General features: G+C 42.1%; 1 protein-coding gene and 1 long non-coding RNA gene across 5 annotated transcripts in view; one reads left to right on the top strand and one right to left on the bottom strand.

Moving 5' to 3' along the window:
- The window catches only part of LOC119618921 (uncharacterized), a 73,413-nt gene that overhangs the window by 45,910 nt on the left and 11,118 nt on the right, over positions 1–16,385 (top strand). The window contains exon 5 of one of the 4 annotated variants that reach the window (XR_012093641.1): positions 6,304–6,444. The exons of the other annotated variants lie outside the window; for them this stretch is intronic. This is a non-coding gene — a long non-coding RNA (uncharacterized lncRNA). The remainder of the gene's footprint in view (positions 1–6,303; positions 6,445–16,385) is intronic. 4 annotated transcript variants of the gene reach the window in all.
- Positions 4,165–6,955, bottom strand: LOC103215312 (proline-rich protein 23D1-like). Its single transcript, XM_007961626.3, has 4 exons — positions 6,879–6,955; positions 6,048–6,109; positions 5,737–5,804; positions 4,165–5,508 (listed from the first exon to the last, which is right to left on the bottom strand). Exons 1-4 carry the CDS (start codon positions 6,953–6,955, stop codon positions 4,876–4,878), a joined length of 840 nt encoding a protein of 279 aa, XP_007959817.2. The 3' UTR covers positions 4,165–4,875.

Here is a 16,385-nt window from a genome sequence, read left to right as displayed (position 1 = left end):
ACAAAGGCTCAAGGCCAGCTTCCCAGACCTGCCTGTGACTCTAGGTAAGTTCTGAGTCCATGTGGGTGCCCAGGAGAGGTTAATGATGACCTGGAAAGATGGGACAAGCTGACACCACCCCTAAACAATCTGCAGGATTCCAACTTCAGCAGGAAGCCAAGGACGAGCTCATGCCACACTAGTGCACCTTGAAAACCCCTGGATGCAATGCCGCTCTGCAGAGAGTTCAACAGAGAAGTGGCTGGGAATTTTGCATTCTAGGCTGCATTTTACAGTGCTTCTGGACACGTGATCAGAAATTGAACATTGGTATATCTAACTCTGACATTTTTCACGACATGGTTTTTTAAAATGAGGTAATATGGACAAAATGTAATATGACCATATGTATTATATGCCAAAATATGCTTCACTGGCATCAGGTAGACTCACTTGAAATCGAATCTAGGACAACCTCCATCTTCAGAATATTTTCTTTTCCAGAGTGAAACTCTCCCACCAAAAATCAACAACATCACAGGTTTTCGACTCGAACAAACCGACGGAAAACCAATATATTTATTCTACCACCGTGAAATGGACTGCGGTGAAACACAGATGAAGAAAGTCAACACCACTTTGTCCTTCAGTGCCTGGCTCCTTCTCCACCTCCTCCTGTGACTCCAGGCATTATGCCTGAAGAGTCTCCAGGACATCGGCGGGGCTGTATTTCCTTGGGTCCCGTTGCCATTTCTCTGGATTTGCGAAGATCCAGCAGACTTTCTGTGCAACTCTCATGTCGGGGAACTTTGGTTGCATCTGCTGAAACTCCATTCCCCTTGGAATTGCGCTTCATTAATTATTCATGATTCAGGTGGGAACACCTACTTAAAACCCCCTGTGGCCGTTCTCTTGAGAGAGCTTTCCGGTCACATCCTTTCCTGCCACGCTCTTTGGTTCATTTTGGTCATGCTCCTTTTGCTGTCAGAGGAGCAGAGAGTTGATCTTGTTGATTCTGGATACTGATACTTTCTAGGTGGTCTGGATAATCAAGGTTAGGACTCTCAATGGCGGCAGAAAGGGAGCAGCCATTTGGCGTCGCTCAGACAATCCCGCTCAGTGAGGCCTCCTACATGTGGAATCCTGGTCAGAATTGTTCCCAGGTCAGAGAACGGAGATAGCCTGTGCATGATGGGATACCTTTGCCTAGAGCTTTCAGTGAGTCTCGACCTCAGCTACTCTTAGGATCAGGGGGAGAAGCATGGAAAGGCCCGGTGCTCAGGCATCCGGAAAGAAGACGGGATGAATATTCTACCTCTGAAGTACATCCCAAATCTGGGAGTTTACTTCAGCTTTACTGGGTTCTACTTGGCGAATGAAACTGTGCCTCATTCATACGCACATCCGGAAACCACTTCATGGGGGCCGTCACAGTTTGAACCCCACGCGTGGCATCGTGGTGAGCCAAATGGGGACTCGTGGTGCAAGCGACGCTCCCCACGTGTTAGCGTGCGTGAGATTCACTTGGCGGAATTTGACTAGGTGCGTGTTGGTAGAGTGGGGCTGAGGTTCTCTTGCCCCTGTGGATGTTTAAGAAGTCAAAGGTCCTGCCAAGTCCTGCGGTCCCCTCAACCAACTCTGTTTCGGAGACATAATGACTTGGATTGCTAACAAGTCAAGAAATTTTCAAGCCCTTGGAAAATCAGTTCCACACAAACACGGAATGAAAGTCAAAAGAGAGTACGTCATCTTTTTGAGACTTTTATTCACTTCAAAACCAATTAAACAAACCTATTTCCAATGGCATTCCAGAGCTCAATTTTTGAGGCTGAGGAAACACCCCAAGAACGCTTTGCACAGAACGCTTCACAGCGTCCAGAACACTGCTGTGAGGGCGGGGCACAGCTGAAGGCCTGCACCTCTCAGGCTTCCCGAACTGTTCCCTGATTCAGTCGTCTAGAGAGCAAACACACAGTCATTCCCCAGTTTCCTACTGACATCACAGCGGAAGTCTGACTCCTGCGCTTCACTGTCACCCAGTTTCTGAGGCAACGCATCACTGGCACAGAAGCTTCTCGTGGCGGGTTTCCGGAGAGCCCTGCGAACTACAATGTCCCTCACCAGAATTCAATGAGGCAGAGTCTCTGCATGTGGTCCCTGCCTGGCCTGGGCTCCAACATCCACAGAAGCACCACAGCTGGGGTGCTTAGGAGTCACCACACACAGTCTGCTCTCTGCTCTGTGCTCCTCAGTCCCACGGTCCCTCCAAGTCATGGGAGCTGGAGGCCACGGAGCCCCTGCCACTTGCAGTCTCACTCCAGGTCAGAATCGCTGTCCTCTGAGGAGGAGGAAACCTGAAGATCCTCACAGAGGACACTCAGGGGGACAGGAACACAGGGAGCCTCAGACTTCTCTGAGACATGAGGGCTGTGAGCGAGGAAGGCTCCCGGCTTCTCAGGAGAGGGAAACGAGGGAGCTGTCAGGAGGCTGGAGCTCCACCATCCGTTTTCCAGTCTCCAGAAGAGCATTCTGAGAGGCTGGTCCCCATGGTGGCTGGCCACTGGGTGATGGGACATGGTGCAGGCCTGGGCAGTAGGCAGGCGAGGTCTGCTGTGCGGAGGCTGCAGGTCGCTGCTGGGCACCTGGGCGGGTGTCCTCCTGCTCATCTGGGGTGACGGACTTGGTCTGAGGTCGGCTGCAGCTGGCGGAGGTTGGAGAGTCTCCGGGGCCCCCACCTCACCTCCCTGGATGGCATTTTCGGGCATCTGGAAGGGACCCATTCTCGGTTTCTTGGGGAAGTTCAGGCAAGCCTGAGTTGGAGCCTCGGCAGGTCTCTTGGCTCCTGGCCTGAAACTGAGATTGGAGCCGAGGCCCAAGCTGTGTGTGTCGGCTGGTGGGCAGGGCTGTGAGGTCACCGCAGGACGTTTGTCTTGTGCCTGGGGGCTGATGACCCAGATCAGGCCGTGGGGCTTGGAGGCAGCCTGGGGAACTTCTTGGCAGCCACCCTGAGGGCTGCTGTGTGTCGGCTTCACCATGACCAGAGGCTCCGGGCCCTGCTGCCTGACTCCAGGCTGAGGGATGTCGGCCACAGCCCCTGTCTGTGGTTCCTTTGGTCGGAGACTTGACGAGGAGCTCGGACTGGCTTTTCTGAGGGGAGACAGTGAAGCCAAGACGGATACCATGTCAGACATTTTGGTAGCTGAGCCATCAGTGAGGGCAGGGTCCACGCGTGGCCTCTTATTGGTTGTGTGGACCGGCATTGGACTGCTTGCAGCCTGAAAGAAAGGAGACCACACACCTTAGAAGTTCCTCAGCATTGAGCCAACATGGAAATCAACCACATCCAAAGACAAGGTGCACACAGCAGGAAATTCTTAATACGGTATGGACAGGCGGTCCTTGGAAGTAGGGACAGATCCTCAACGTGAGTGCTGATCGGGACAAGACCCATGAAAAATGCACTCTGGAGCTATGATCTAAGAATACCAGTTTTCTAAAGACTGTCTTGGGTATTAACTGGATCAAAGCGCCTCCACTCAGCCTTCCATGAAGTGGGACGATGGACTAATGCCCTTCTGAAGGCATGTTGGTGGTTCAAGGGTTCTAGGGCATCTTTTCTGAAAACATGCATGTTCCTGAGGTTAGCGTCCTCCAGGTTTGGGGCCTCTGAGGGACTAATTTCCTCACGCCGCTAGGAAGGTGTTGTTGGCAGGCTTGCCATCATTGCACAAAAAGAAAGCAACAGGAAATACGGCATCTTCAGATGCCTTCACCTGGAATCAAATGGACCTGGAAGGATTGTGGAGTCCCTGACCCCAAGAAGGCAGGGAAGAGGGGTTCCCCGATCTCCTCACACACATGGAAAGCTGAAAGGAAATCAACCAGGGTGATCTAGAGGAGAAAAGGACCAGGGGCCCAGGGTGACACTCACTCTCAGATAATCACAAGATTCCGTGGATTCTTTTCGATTTGGACTGCTGGATTTCCTAGACAGAGAGAGCCTGGGAGCAGCCGTGAGCAAGCACAGGTGCCAATCCCAATCCACAGAGCCAAGCTCTGTCCAAACATTTGCTAAGCTAGACCAATCCCCAGGCCCAGAGGTGTAAACAGTGACTCCACTCAGGACTTGGAAGGAGGAGCACAGGAAAAGGCCCAAATTTGCCAAGAAAGCTCTCAGAAATGTGGCAGTTATTTCATAAGTACTTGAATAATAAACCCAAACAATGGAAAACAAAACTAAACAAATGCAAATGTGAATGGAAACATGATGAGTGAGAGCAGGAGAGTGTCTCAGTTGAAAGCAAGCACAGCAGTCACCACTACTTCATTCAATCACGTTGATATTTATTCAAAAGCATTGGCCTGGGGCGTGTAGGGAACCTGGACTAAGACAAGGAATGGGGCACAGCTTGGAGAAAAAGGGAAGAGTCTGAGGACAGAAATAGAGCACCAGTCTTAGGAATTATTTATCGTGGCATCAGACCAATGACTACAAGGACATCAGTATTCAAGGGGAGGTGTTAACCCTGGTAGTGAGCAGCTGTCTTCAGATGAATTTTCAGGCCACATCATGCTGGAAGCAGAACTCTCACATGGAGCAGTCAGGGATTCGATTGAGTGTGGTTGGATCCATGTAGTTAAATAAGAAGAGAAATTCTGAGGGATAGTGCGTGTGAAGTGAAATGTGAATGTTTTGTTTGAACTCCCTGCAGTTCTCCCCATCCCTGCAGCATCTGGGACCCTCTGCTGTTGAAGACAGTGGGTGATGATGGGAAACAGCAAAGGGGAAGAAAGTGGTCCCTGGAATTACTCTCTCTCCACATTTCAGGGAATGCACTGACTAAGGACTTGGACAATCTCTGACCCATCAATGCAGGGGGTGGCTCTTGGGTTAAATCACTTCCTAAAGAGACATCTCCGTGCCTTGCTGGGAGGCCTGTGGTGAACCCTACGATAGATCTGGGGATCAGGACTTGGTGAAGGGGGCATAGGTCTGAGGGACGAGGTGCACAAGAGCTCCATAGCATGCAGGCTGAAACTGGAATCGGCTGGTCTAGGGCATCCCACAGGACTAGGTGTGGGAGGTAGAGGGTAGCGTTGGGGGAAGGCTGCCAGACAGCGTGGAATGCACAATGGGGTTACTAGGAGACAAGGGCTGGTCCCAGTCATGTGGTTTGCTGGCGGCATCATCAAGGGCTGGTGATATAGGGGTGCTGCCTCCCCATCTTCTGCAGGTGAAAAAGGCACATTCTCTCCTTTCATATCTGAGATGACTCCATCTTGAACGTGGAACTCCAAGGTGAAGTCATCAACCGAAGGCAAGATGTCCTGGATCTGCATAGGGAACTGCAGGCCATCTTGTGACCTCAGGACATGCTCAGGGACAATCACAATGACTGTGTTCTCCAGGGTTAGTTGCAGCGCTGTTTCTGGGGCCAGGATGAAGACGCCCTCTTCCAGGCTCAGCCTCACTTCTGTCCCTTGTTCCAGGACTATGATGAGCTCCTCAGTGCCAGAATCCAGCTGCTCCTGTGGAAAGACAGTCCTCAGTATTCTGCCCTCCAAAAAGGCTGCAAATGATGATCATGGGGAGGAAGATGCCAGGAGCTTCACCCTTTACAACTTTAAAATACAAACTCCCTCCCAGAATTGGCTCTCATGCTGACCCACCTAAATGTACATCTACTGGATATCACTCGAGCCTGAAGACTGTGCAGCACTGTCCAATCTTTGCCATGCAAGGACATAGGAACTTACCTGGGGAGGTTCCAGGGACTGGCATGAATTCAGGTGTGGAGCTCCTGAAATTGAGAGTATTTTTGCACCTGTAGAGAGACCACAGTGAGGGAGGCTAAGGCTCTCTTCCAGCAAGAGTCTCCTGGATTTCAGAATGTGACCTTCAGAAATCCACAACCCAGCACTGGCTAGCCTCAGGACACCAGCCCCCAACAATCGAGCATTGCTTGCCACTCATCCTGCAGAAAACCCCCTACTCCATTTATGTCATGAGCCATGACACTGACCTCCAGGCATGGGGATCTTAAGAAATATTAGGGAACGTGCCTTACCTGTACAGGGACCCTGCTCCACTTGGCGGCGTTTGGGTGGATTCATTTGTGTGGTAGCCAAACTGCAGGACAGAAAGGGACCCATCAGTCTTCCACATAGTGACACAAAGTCTAATTCTCACAAGCCCCAAACTTCATTAGCCACCTGGCACACATTGTTGCTGTGGCCCAAAATCACATGCACTTGTGTTCAGCTCCAAATCCTATGTGCATCCAGAAAGTCCTAACACTTATCTCCCACCCTCTCCTTTTCTAGAGGCTTTTCCTGTTGGTGCATGTTTGTGATGAGAGATGGTGATCACAGGAAACAGTTTGCTTTTTCAGGAGCTCATCCACATGAGAAGGAGGGACATCTAATTTGGCCTGACGACTTTAGGAGAAGATGCTGATTTTTCAGGTATCTAACCTCTGTGTCTATGCAGTTACAGTGTGAATGGAGTGAGAGATGATGGGAAATGTTTCATTTTCTAGTGAGCACAAGGAAAACATTTAGATCATGCCCACAGTTTACCTGTCTCCACACAAGAGGCAACTTACATTTACCCAGAGGACAGAGATTAACAGTGAAAAGAAACATGAGATGAGCCCCCAACAGGTTGCTGAAACCCCTCATACTGGCCGCATCCTGTAGTCTCCACTGTGGGTCTCATATCTCCCCGATGTGTTCTAAATTTATAACATTCAATGTCATGGCAGGCCAGGGTGTCTTCTCTGCCCTAGTCTGGCCCTTTAGCATATATTCACACACACACACACACACGCGCACACACATAGTCACACACAGTCACATGTCAACCTGGCAACCCAGAGTAGCCACATACTCCAACATACCTGGTCTCCCCTTCATTGTCATTCAGCCGTTCTGTCTGGAAATCCCTGGGGCTTCTTGGGCGCCGGTAACCATACATAGTAAATGGTCTCTGGACTTGCTTGTGGCAAAAAAATCTCAATCTTTGGCCTATTTTCTGTAAATCTATACAGTTTACGCCTTGATATTTTACTTTACCTGAAGGAAAATTATCAGCCCCTAGCACAGCACAGCCAGAGCATGGGAGAGCGTGCCCTGGCCTGGGACCAGTCAAATGGTGCTTTGGTAGAGTCAGATCTTGGGGAAATATTCCAGGAGTCTTATAAGAGGTGGAGCCATGGGATTTGTCAAAATGGATGAATGTGATTGGCTAGTGGTGCTGATTAAACAACACAAGGGGCCTGCATGGGAGTGGTTTTATCAAAACTCAATCAATATGAGTGTGACCCTGTCAGAATTAGCCTAATTCAATCAAAATTAATTCAAGATCTCTACTCTGATTCACCATATAATTGTGATATAAAATAACAGTATTTTAAACTAGTGATATTTACTTTCTATTGTAGTTTGTTCATTAATGGAGTAGGACAATTATTTTTTGTAAAGTTCATGTGTACATCATTTCCCAGTAAACATAAAGGATTGCGTCTAGAAAACTTTGAAGATACCACAAATTGTATATACTCACGTCCCTTGTATAAAATGGTGTAGAATTTGGATATAACACATTCACATTAATTTATATAATTTAAATGATCTCTAGATTATTTTTAATACCTAATGCAATGCCCAGACATCACGTCACTTATGTGAACTCAAAAAGAACGTGGTGCATGGAAAATTTAAGATTTCTTTGAAGAAACTTGTGCAAATATTTTGTGAATATTTTCTATTCAAGATTAGTTGAATCCATGAAGATGGAACCTATGGATATGGAGGGCTAACAGTATTTTTAAATAATAAAATAATATGTATTTTAAGTGAATTAAGTTTTAAAACGAATCTCCTGGGGAAAGTTGTTCAAACATAATAAGCGAGTATTGTAAGATAACCGGGGGAAAATACAAAAAGAACCTTTACTTAATTTCGATATATCATCGTGTATTAATCTCTGTTAATTTATTTCTTGCCTGTATTCCCACTGGACTAATTTCAGAATTATAAGGCAAGTTTTGCTTCCAACATTACTTATTAATTACAAATCCATCGTTTTTATGGTCAAAGTCACCTAAACTTCTTGCAGGTGGCCGAACACCATATGCCTGAACTCAGAATTAGTCATTTTAAGATTAAAAATTATTTGGCAACATAAAGAATAATAGATGGTATTGGGGGAAAACAGTAATCCAGTAATTACCAGAATTGAACTAGAAGGAAAATCTTTGAGGGGGCACCATTACTAAGCATGCCATCTCTAACAGGCCCCTGAGCTCAGGGCTTCATTCTCTCTCTGGAACTTGTATAAATTTGTTTGTGGATTCTCTTTCCATTTAGCTGATAATTTCGTCAGTTTTATTAGGTGAAGTATAGATCGTGTTTCCTTTAAATGTTAAAAAAAAAAAAAAAAAAGAATCTAATTCGCAAATGCCTTTTGACTGAAGCTTTCCTCTCTAGTTAGATAAATCATTTAGAAGAATAAAAGGAAGACAGGAAGATTCCTTTAATTTTGCCAGTGTCTTAAAGGCCTCCAAGGGGAACATTAGTGCCTTTATCCAGAGAACTGTCTGCTTTGGGGATTTTGATCATTTCTGAGGAGAGCAGCAGATAATTGGCTGAAGATCAGATGTAGTTATAAAATTGGATTAATTGCCTACATTCTTTCTGGCTGCAGGGTTCAGGTTGAGATATTCAAGAAATAGCCTCTATTGACGGTTCTGGAGTATGTATATTTTACAGTCAAGAAAGAGAAAGGCCGCTCATTGTGAGCTTCTGTGTGTCTCTTCTAGCTGAAAACCTATGGACTGCAAACCAGTACACAAACAAAAATATGAAGGACTCGCCAAACAAATACTCTACCTTTATAATCACTTTGATTATAAACAAAGCAAGTTTTAATACATTTACACCATAAAAGTCTCAGGATATCTCCTGCAACACAGAATAGTAACTTACTTTTGAAGAAATATTTAAGCAATATGTTTTCATTTGGGTTGGAAACTATTTTTCACAAAAGTATACCTTTCCCCTTGCATATGTAATGAAAATCACTTTTAAATCTGCAGTGCTATGATAAAATTAAAGACGTCGCTCTTGCCGTTTTAATAGCAACAATTTAAGGATGTATTAGTGCCCCTGCCTTTCATTGTCTCACCATTTTTCAGTGACTTTGGCACTGTAGGAAAGATGAGCCCCTCACAATGTGAAAATGCAGGGATGCAGAAAGCTGGGTTTCCCTGCAGGGGCCCCTTCCTCGCGAGCTGCACTGAGACTGCACAGCCTTGCCCTGACCCCAGACTCCTTCCTCTGCAGGGTCCCCGTGTTCTGTAGATTTTCCTCACAATTCTTCATGTGTTTCTCCTCATAATCCATCTTGATAGAAGTCGCGAGGAAGACACATTACAGCCTGCTATGGTTATCAATGAAAATCCCTAAGGAATACGTATATTTGTAAAATAATTCTCGCTAATATAGCCCAACAGAGATAGTACAGAAGAAAACACGCAGGAACAGCCCAGAAAATGAAGTCTTTTGTGCTGTTTCAGAAAAATATCCGGGAGACGCGCAGGAAATCTCACTCCTCAGCGGGTAGGGCTGTGGACACGAGCGTTTTCCTTAAGATGGACACAGCGCGATTTGCCCCAAAGCCAGGGGAGCGCCGCCTCCTCCCTGGCCTGAGGAAAGGAAGTTCCCTCTTCCCTAAAGATCTGGCCCCGCCTCCGCAAGCAGAATGCGCATGCGCCCTGCACGACTGGAAAGCGGGTTCCAGTGCCCTCTGCCGGCTATGGGCTTGCAGGGCGGGACTCTTGGCCTTCATGGTTTAGCGGTTGCCCTGCGTCTGAATCACTGAAATTCCAGTTTTCTCCGTAGCTTCCTTTTGGAAGATAAATGCAAATGGAGCACGTTATCTTTTTTCTCTTTTTCTTTCTTTCTTTCTTTCCTTCTTTCCTTCTTTCCTTCTTTCCTTCTTTCTTTCTTTCTTTCTTTCTTCCTTCCTTTCTTCCTTTCTTCCTTTCTTCCTTCCTTCCTTCCTTCCTTCCTTCCTTCCTTTCTTTCTTTCTTTTCTTTCTTTCTTTTTGTTTTTTATGAAAGAGGATGGAAATAAAGAAGCAAAGTCCAAAGACCATATAGTCTATTGATTCCCTGTATGTGGAGGAAAGAGGAGCTTCAATAAGAGAAGCATTCTGTGTGATGCTTTAATGCCAAAGATCTGCCCCTGTGCATTTTTCAAATACAACACAATTTTACAGCACAAATAGTACATCTTAGTGGGTCAGGATTACAGCAAATGACATCTAAAATTTGGAGAACATTACATATTTAATTAAATAGGTTAAAGTAATAACAATGTGAGGCCTGCCTGGACACAGCCTCTGCCTCTCCTTCCAGATTGTCATGAGCTTGAATTGGTGTCTCCTCATCCGCACACAGGAATTGACATAAACCCTGGCTTTAAAGTAAAAACAGTTGGGCAGATTTTTAAACATTATGATGTTTCACTTTCACCCATGAATTAGCCCATTTAATTGGCCTCAGTAAAGTCTATGATTTTGCGATTGTGCAGTTTGGTAAAAGCTCAACGTCATCTCAGTATATTTCCTGGTACCACTTCTCCTTGATGTTTGGATTCAGTACTGAGGTTTGTTGAAGCACAATGCATATCCAAGCCCTAGAGTCAAAGCAGAGGATGCTCCCTGGTCAGAACATTCATTTTGCTTGTGGAAAAGTCCATTGAATCTGATATAAAAGGGCTTGCATGGTGACTGAGAATTTAGGGTGTTTAAGTTTGCTGGTGCTTTATGTGCTAGGCTATAGTAAGGGGAGCAAAGTTGTGTCCTTCTCTGTGTCATAACGCAATTACTCACTTGAATAAAAAGTGGGATGTCATGAGATGAATTCCTATTCCCACTTTGGTAGGCTTTAGGAGCAAACTCTCAAGAGTTTTCTGCGGGATACAATAGCAGGGCTGCCTGACTCTCTGCCTGGGAGCTGTTCATGGGCAGAGACAAAGGCTGGGGTCATCCAGTGGTTTATACAAGGTGTCTTTGATACTACCCCCATTTCCCTGCTAAATCTGTGTAATGGCTCATTGAGAAACCTGGCATGAAGATCCCTGTTTTGTCAACTCCAGGGGTGGATGGAGACAAATTTTTTTTTTGGAAGTTAGAATTAGGGGACATGGACTGTGAGACAAAAACAAAAAACTCTTGAAGAAGGCAGGGACTTGAAGAAAGGGTTGGAATTTCTACTCACATGCCAAAGAATGCAGAAGAAATTGTAAGTGTCAGAGCAGCATAAATAAAACTAGAACTTGTACAACATAATACATTTTTCAGCAACAGTTTCTATTGTTTCAATATTTGCAAGTATTGTTCTCTTAAAAAACTTGAGGTGCTTACACTTCTGGAGAGAAAAATAGAGACATGTAAAAGGGCAGCAGTGACACAGTGGTGACACACTCTGGAGTCCTGCCCACAAGCAGCACACTTTGACCCACTCCACAAAAGCTCTAGTCCACAGTTCAATTCCTCCTTAAAAAAAAGTGAGAAACAAATAATCTAAAATTTAGGAGAAAACAAGGAGAATGACCCACTTTCAAGCACTTTCTAGATTTTATGACACCTCTACTAGACAGACTTTATGTAAAATGGAAGTAACATAGTCTTTGAGCACGTTTACATTTTTAAAAAAAGAAGCCCTAAGGTCAACCTGCAAATTATAGATTTCCCAAGGTCTCTTTTTCTCTCTTTTCTGCCTGCTTTAAATCAGCTGTTACTTTATGACTGAGATAAAAAGCACTATTTGGATATAACAGGAGTTTTTTTATTTTGTTTTGTTTTGGTTTTTGCAAGTCAGTGTTATCTATTCCTAACGTCCTCAAGCAAAAGCTACAGGAATTTTTTTTCTGTGCAAATATGTGCATGTATATATTTAAAAGGCCTTTGTAATTTCTATAATTTTATGTTATGTAGCAATTGTATCCTTTTTAATTTCTCTCTAGCAGAACAGACTTTTTCTCTGTGTTCCTTAGATGTAAGTTTCCTATCTGATTTTCACCTATGAGTTGTTTCCTTTGATATGCAAAGTAAAGCTATTTAGTTGACAGCTACCTAAGGTAGTAAAACAGGTTATCAAGAATTTGAAAGCCTAAGACAGGAAAAATAGGATCTTATGAATCTATAAGATGTACATCTATTGGCATGCCTAATACATCTATGTGTTTATGTGTTGTGTATACAATGTTTCACTATTAAAAATATATGCAAGAGCTCTAATTGGCTTAAAAATAAAAGCACATAAATCAGATACTTAATCAAATAAAAGACTACATAAACGCTTTTTTAAGTTCACTTGACTTAAGTAAAATATTTAATAAATAAGCTGGCTTTAAAATTATGGGTAAAGTAAGATTAGAAATGTCATAAAAATTGTTAGCATTTTTGTTTTGTGTTTATTGATCAAGTAATTCCATACTTAATCCTACAGAATAATATAAAATTAGTCATAGGGTTATAAAATTATAAAACCCAGACCAAGACAAATGATCTTTGCTTGTGTAATTTTAGACAAGAAAGACATGGAATATCCTTTTAATGAAAGCAATTAAATTCTAAATTATTTGTAAAAATTCTCATATTTAACTTTAGATTTCATATGTAAGTAAATACCTAAAATTCACAGCTATAAAAATGTATAACAGGGAAGGAACTTACAGAAGGACTGTTACAGTTTTGGTCAATAATCTAGGTAAACTGTTGAATAATGTAATCAGGGAAATGTGATGGAATAAATGCTTGTAAACAAACTTCTCATATAATTTAGGATCTAAGGTTATTCATAAATATTGAGCATATGAGTAATTCACAACTTAAAAATTATTTAAAAATTTTAAATGTTCTTATTAAAATGTAAATATATTTGTGTAACTCAAAGCCTACTTAAGGGTTATGTATAAAGCAAGGTAAAAAGAACCAGAAAAGAAGAAATGTAAAAAAATTTAAAGATATAAAGTGGTATCTTTTTATAGAGAAGGGATAAAGGAAAGTTATTTTATATTAGAAAGAATCTTGTGTAGTAAATTTTTGTCCTAGAATAAAGTGACTGGGTCATTCAAGAAAGAGGAATATTTAGGAAAAAACAGAAAGTCTAAACATGTTTTGAATGGTCTATTTAAGTCATAACAAGGTTAGTTAAAAAAAAAAGGTTTTTTTTAAAAGGGCTTGCCTAATTCAGTTGGCTATCATTAAAAAGGAATTATAATAGTCTTTCTAGGGATGGGTCTTTGATATTTAAAAATATACACTAATGTAAAACTGAAATAATTGGTTAAAACAAGATTTGTATTAAAAATACTACCTTATTATTGCAAAAAGTTATTAAATTTTAAATTCTAGAATCTGTCTCTTTGAAATTCTTCAGATAAAATAGGTCAAAACTTCAGCTCTTCTTCTTTGAAAGGGCCTTGGATGATAGCTCTCTCCTTCACCTTTTGTTGGCTCCTGTAACTTTTATTAATTATCTAAAGTAAAAAAGGGATTTTTTTTTTTTTTTTTTTTTTTGAGCCAGAGTCTCGCGCTCTCTCTCCCAGTCTAGAGTGCAGTGGCACGATCTTGGCTCGCTGCAAGCTCATTCTCCCGGGTTCATGCCATTCTCCTGCCTCAGTCCCCTGAGTAGCTGGGACTACAGGTGCCCACCACCACACCCAGCTAATTTTTGTATTTTTAGTAGAGACGGGGTTTCACTGTGTTAGCCAGGATGGTCTTGATCTCCTGGCCTCGTGATCCACACACCTCGGCTTCCCAATGTGCTGGGATTACAGGTGTGGACCACTGCACCTGGCCAAGAAAGGGAATTGAAAAAACAAAAAAACAAAAAAAACAGGGAAATGAAATATCCTTTGGACCTGCCTTTTTATTCTACAGGCGTGTTAGACTAGTACAAGCTATCTCAAATGCACTTTTAATTCTCATAACCTTAATAATCTTTGGTAAAATTAATTTGGTAAATTCAATCTCAAAACTCTCCAGTAATTTAAAAGCTTCACGTCATGTTAAAATCTCAGGTTAGGCTATTTTTCACTGGAAATTTGGGTTATTGAAAGTTAAAATAGCAAGAGTGTAAAATTTATTTTTGGTGAATTTTATAAAGCATAAAAATGTTGACTTTGCTTAAAAAAGAAAATGTTTTTCTTGTAGCTAGAAAACTAAGAGTTGCTTTAAAATGAAGGAAAAATTATACAGATATAACTAAATAAAAAGAATAATTAGGCTAGGCCAAAAAAAGTTAACTCTGAGACCCGTGGCTACCAAAACAGCAGTCAATCAATGTAGGGGAAGAGCAAAACTATTTAAAACCAGAGGATATAATGTAAAGAATTGTTCCATTTTGCAGTTTAGTATCATCAGCTTCTTTAAAAATTCCTTACTATAATGGATTGAAAAAAAATTAACACTTTAAGGACAAGATTCTTAATTTTAAATGCTACACAATTTAAGAGCTTGTTTGGGTTAATGCAGGACCCACAGTTCAGTATTGAACAATCACTAACATGTGATCCAAATACACAGGAGGTTATTCCTAAGAGAATAATCGGCATAATATACCCAGAAAATGCCACCATAAAGTCTGTTTTCTCTGAATAGGGAACTACCTAACTCTCCCAATAAAATACTAAGTGGAACACCCCAGATGGAGCAGTTAATATGCTTCTTATGTGAACCATGTTAGACTGGCTTAATAATGACTGGGATATGCTCCCACCAAATTGTCTATTACCCAGGTTATGTTACATTTTGGTGTTAAGAGAGCCCCTTTTACATGGATGCCCCTCCCACAAAATCATGAGAGTGTTTGAGAAATCATATCAAATTTGTCGCCCCTCAGAGGTCTTACAGATGCAACTCCCTGCTGAGAACACAAACTCTTTCTCAACAGAAAAAGTAAAATGATTTGGGGGTATTAAAAATATTCTGGGACCAGAACACATAAACATACAGGTTAATAGAGTTATGAAATTTAAGATGTTTAAACAGGTTTTATGTAAGGTAGTTGTAACCTCCTTTATTACCTGAGAGATGTTTCCCCTTTCTAGTAGTATAAAACTGAAGGCATATAAATCAGCTCTTTTGAGAAATGTTAATTGGATATGCCAAATGGGAACTAGTAAGACTGGCTAAGCCCACAAACTATAGGGTAGAAACTGGAGTGCTAGTCGGGAAAAATCCTCCACTTCATAGCCCTTTGTGTAACATTTATTGGGGCTGACAGCAAAAAATTGAGTTCTTCCCGACGACAATGGTGGAGCAAGAGAATTTCTAGCTCAGGGACATTTAGTACCTTACCATGGAATGTTAACTGAACTGATAGTGGAAATAATGTTGCCCCAAAAGAGTTTCGTGATAAAATAAAAATGTTTTACATAGAATCTTGCTACCTGGGGATATAAGGAGGAGATACTAATAAGCAGGCAGCCTCTTTCCTAGGACTAATTCTAACTCTCTGAGGAGCTGCTAGATTCTTAATGTCTGATAGATGGCTCTCAGGAGCTGTTTGGTTTGTGCATGACATTTCCAAGATAAACAAACATCTTGTGTGAAAGTTGCTGCTCTTGTTAAAGGAGGGTCCAGACAATCTTTTTCTTTTAAGTTATTTTGATGAAGTTTGCTTTTGTAAGCAAATTTATCTTTATGAATTCTCCAAAATTCAGATCCTAATTTTATGACAATATAGTTGTTTGCATACGTTTCAATAAGAGTATTTAAAACAATTAGAGACACTGGTTATTTTACCAAGACTTGAACTAAAGTGGTATATTTTTAGGTAAGGTTCCAGCAAAGCCAACTTAAAATGAGTCTATATGGCCAATCACTTCTTGCTACATTTTATGCAAATAATCAAGTCAACCATGATAAGACTAAAACTTACTTTGCACACAAACTGATCTTACTATAATCTCTCTTTAGTAGAAAAAAAAAGTGCAGATAGAAAAATTGTTTCAAAGGAAAAGCTTAAGGCTTAATACTAGATTTCAGTCCTAACTCTCTTTAAGTGCAAATTAAATCATTATTTCTTTGTTACAATAATCCTCTGGAGAATACCAGATCATAATTTTTCTTCATATTTTTAGCTGGTTACCTAATGAAGTAGGTTCCTTTTTCTGTTCTGACACACAAGTACTCTTTTGATTGTGATACTATAAATGTTATTTACCTCTCCTTGTTTTACTTTCAAAGGAAATCAAAATTATGGTATTCTGAAGACCAGAGATGTGAATCCCCCTCATTTGGCATCCCACTGGGTCCAGATCTGTATTTTACTGTGAATCTTCTGCTGCTAATACTATACAAGCACCCTCTCTCTAGGCTCAGGGACTG

The sequence above is a fragment of the Chlorocebus sabaeus genome, chromosome 8, assembly GCF_047675955.1.
Source record: "Chlorocebus sabaeus isolate Y175 chromosome 8, mChlSab1.0.hap1, whole genome shotgun sequence".
NCBI classification, from domain to species: domain Eukaryota; kingdom Metazoa; phylum Chordata; class Mammalia; order Primates; family Cercopithecidae; genus Chlorocebus; species Chlorocebus sabaeus.
This window is presented reverse-complemented; position numbering and strand designations above follow the sequence as displayed.

Bases quoted from the DNA above. Each gene is read 5' to 3' on its own strand.
- LOC103215312 (XM_007961626.3), bottom strand. From the start codon at position 6,955: ATGTATGGTTACCGGCGCCCAAGAAGCCCCAGGGATTTCCAGACAGAA. The intron at 5,805-6,047 runs GTAAGGCACGTT...GTCTCTCTACAG, and splicing joins GGAGCAGGGTCCCTGTACAG to GTGCAAAAATACTCTCAATT. The intron at 5,509-5,736 runs GTAAGTTCCTAT...GTCTTTCCACAG, and splicing joins AGTCCCTGGAACCTCCCCAG to GAGCAGCTGGATTCTGGCAC.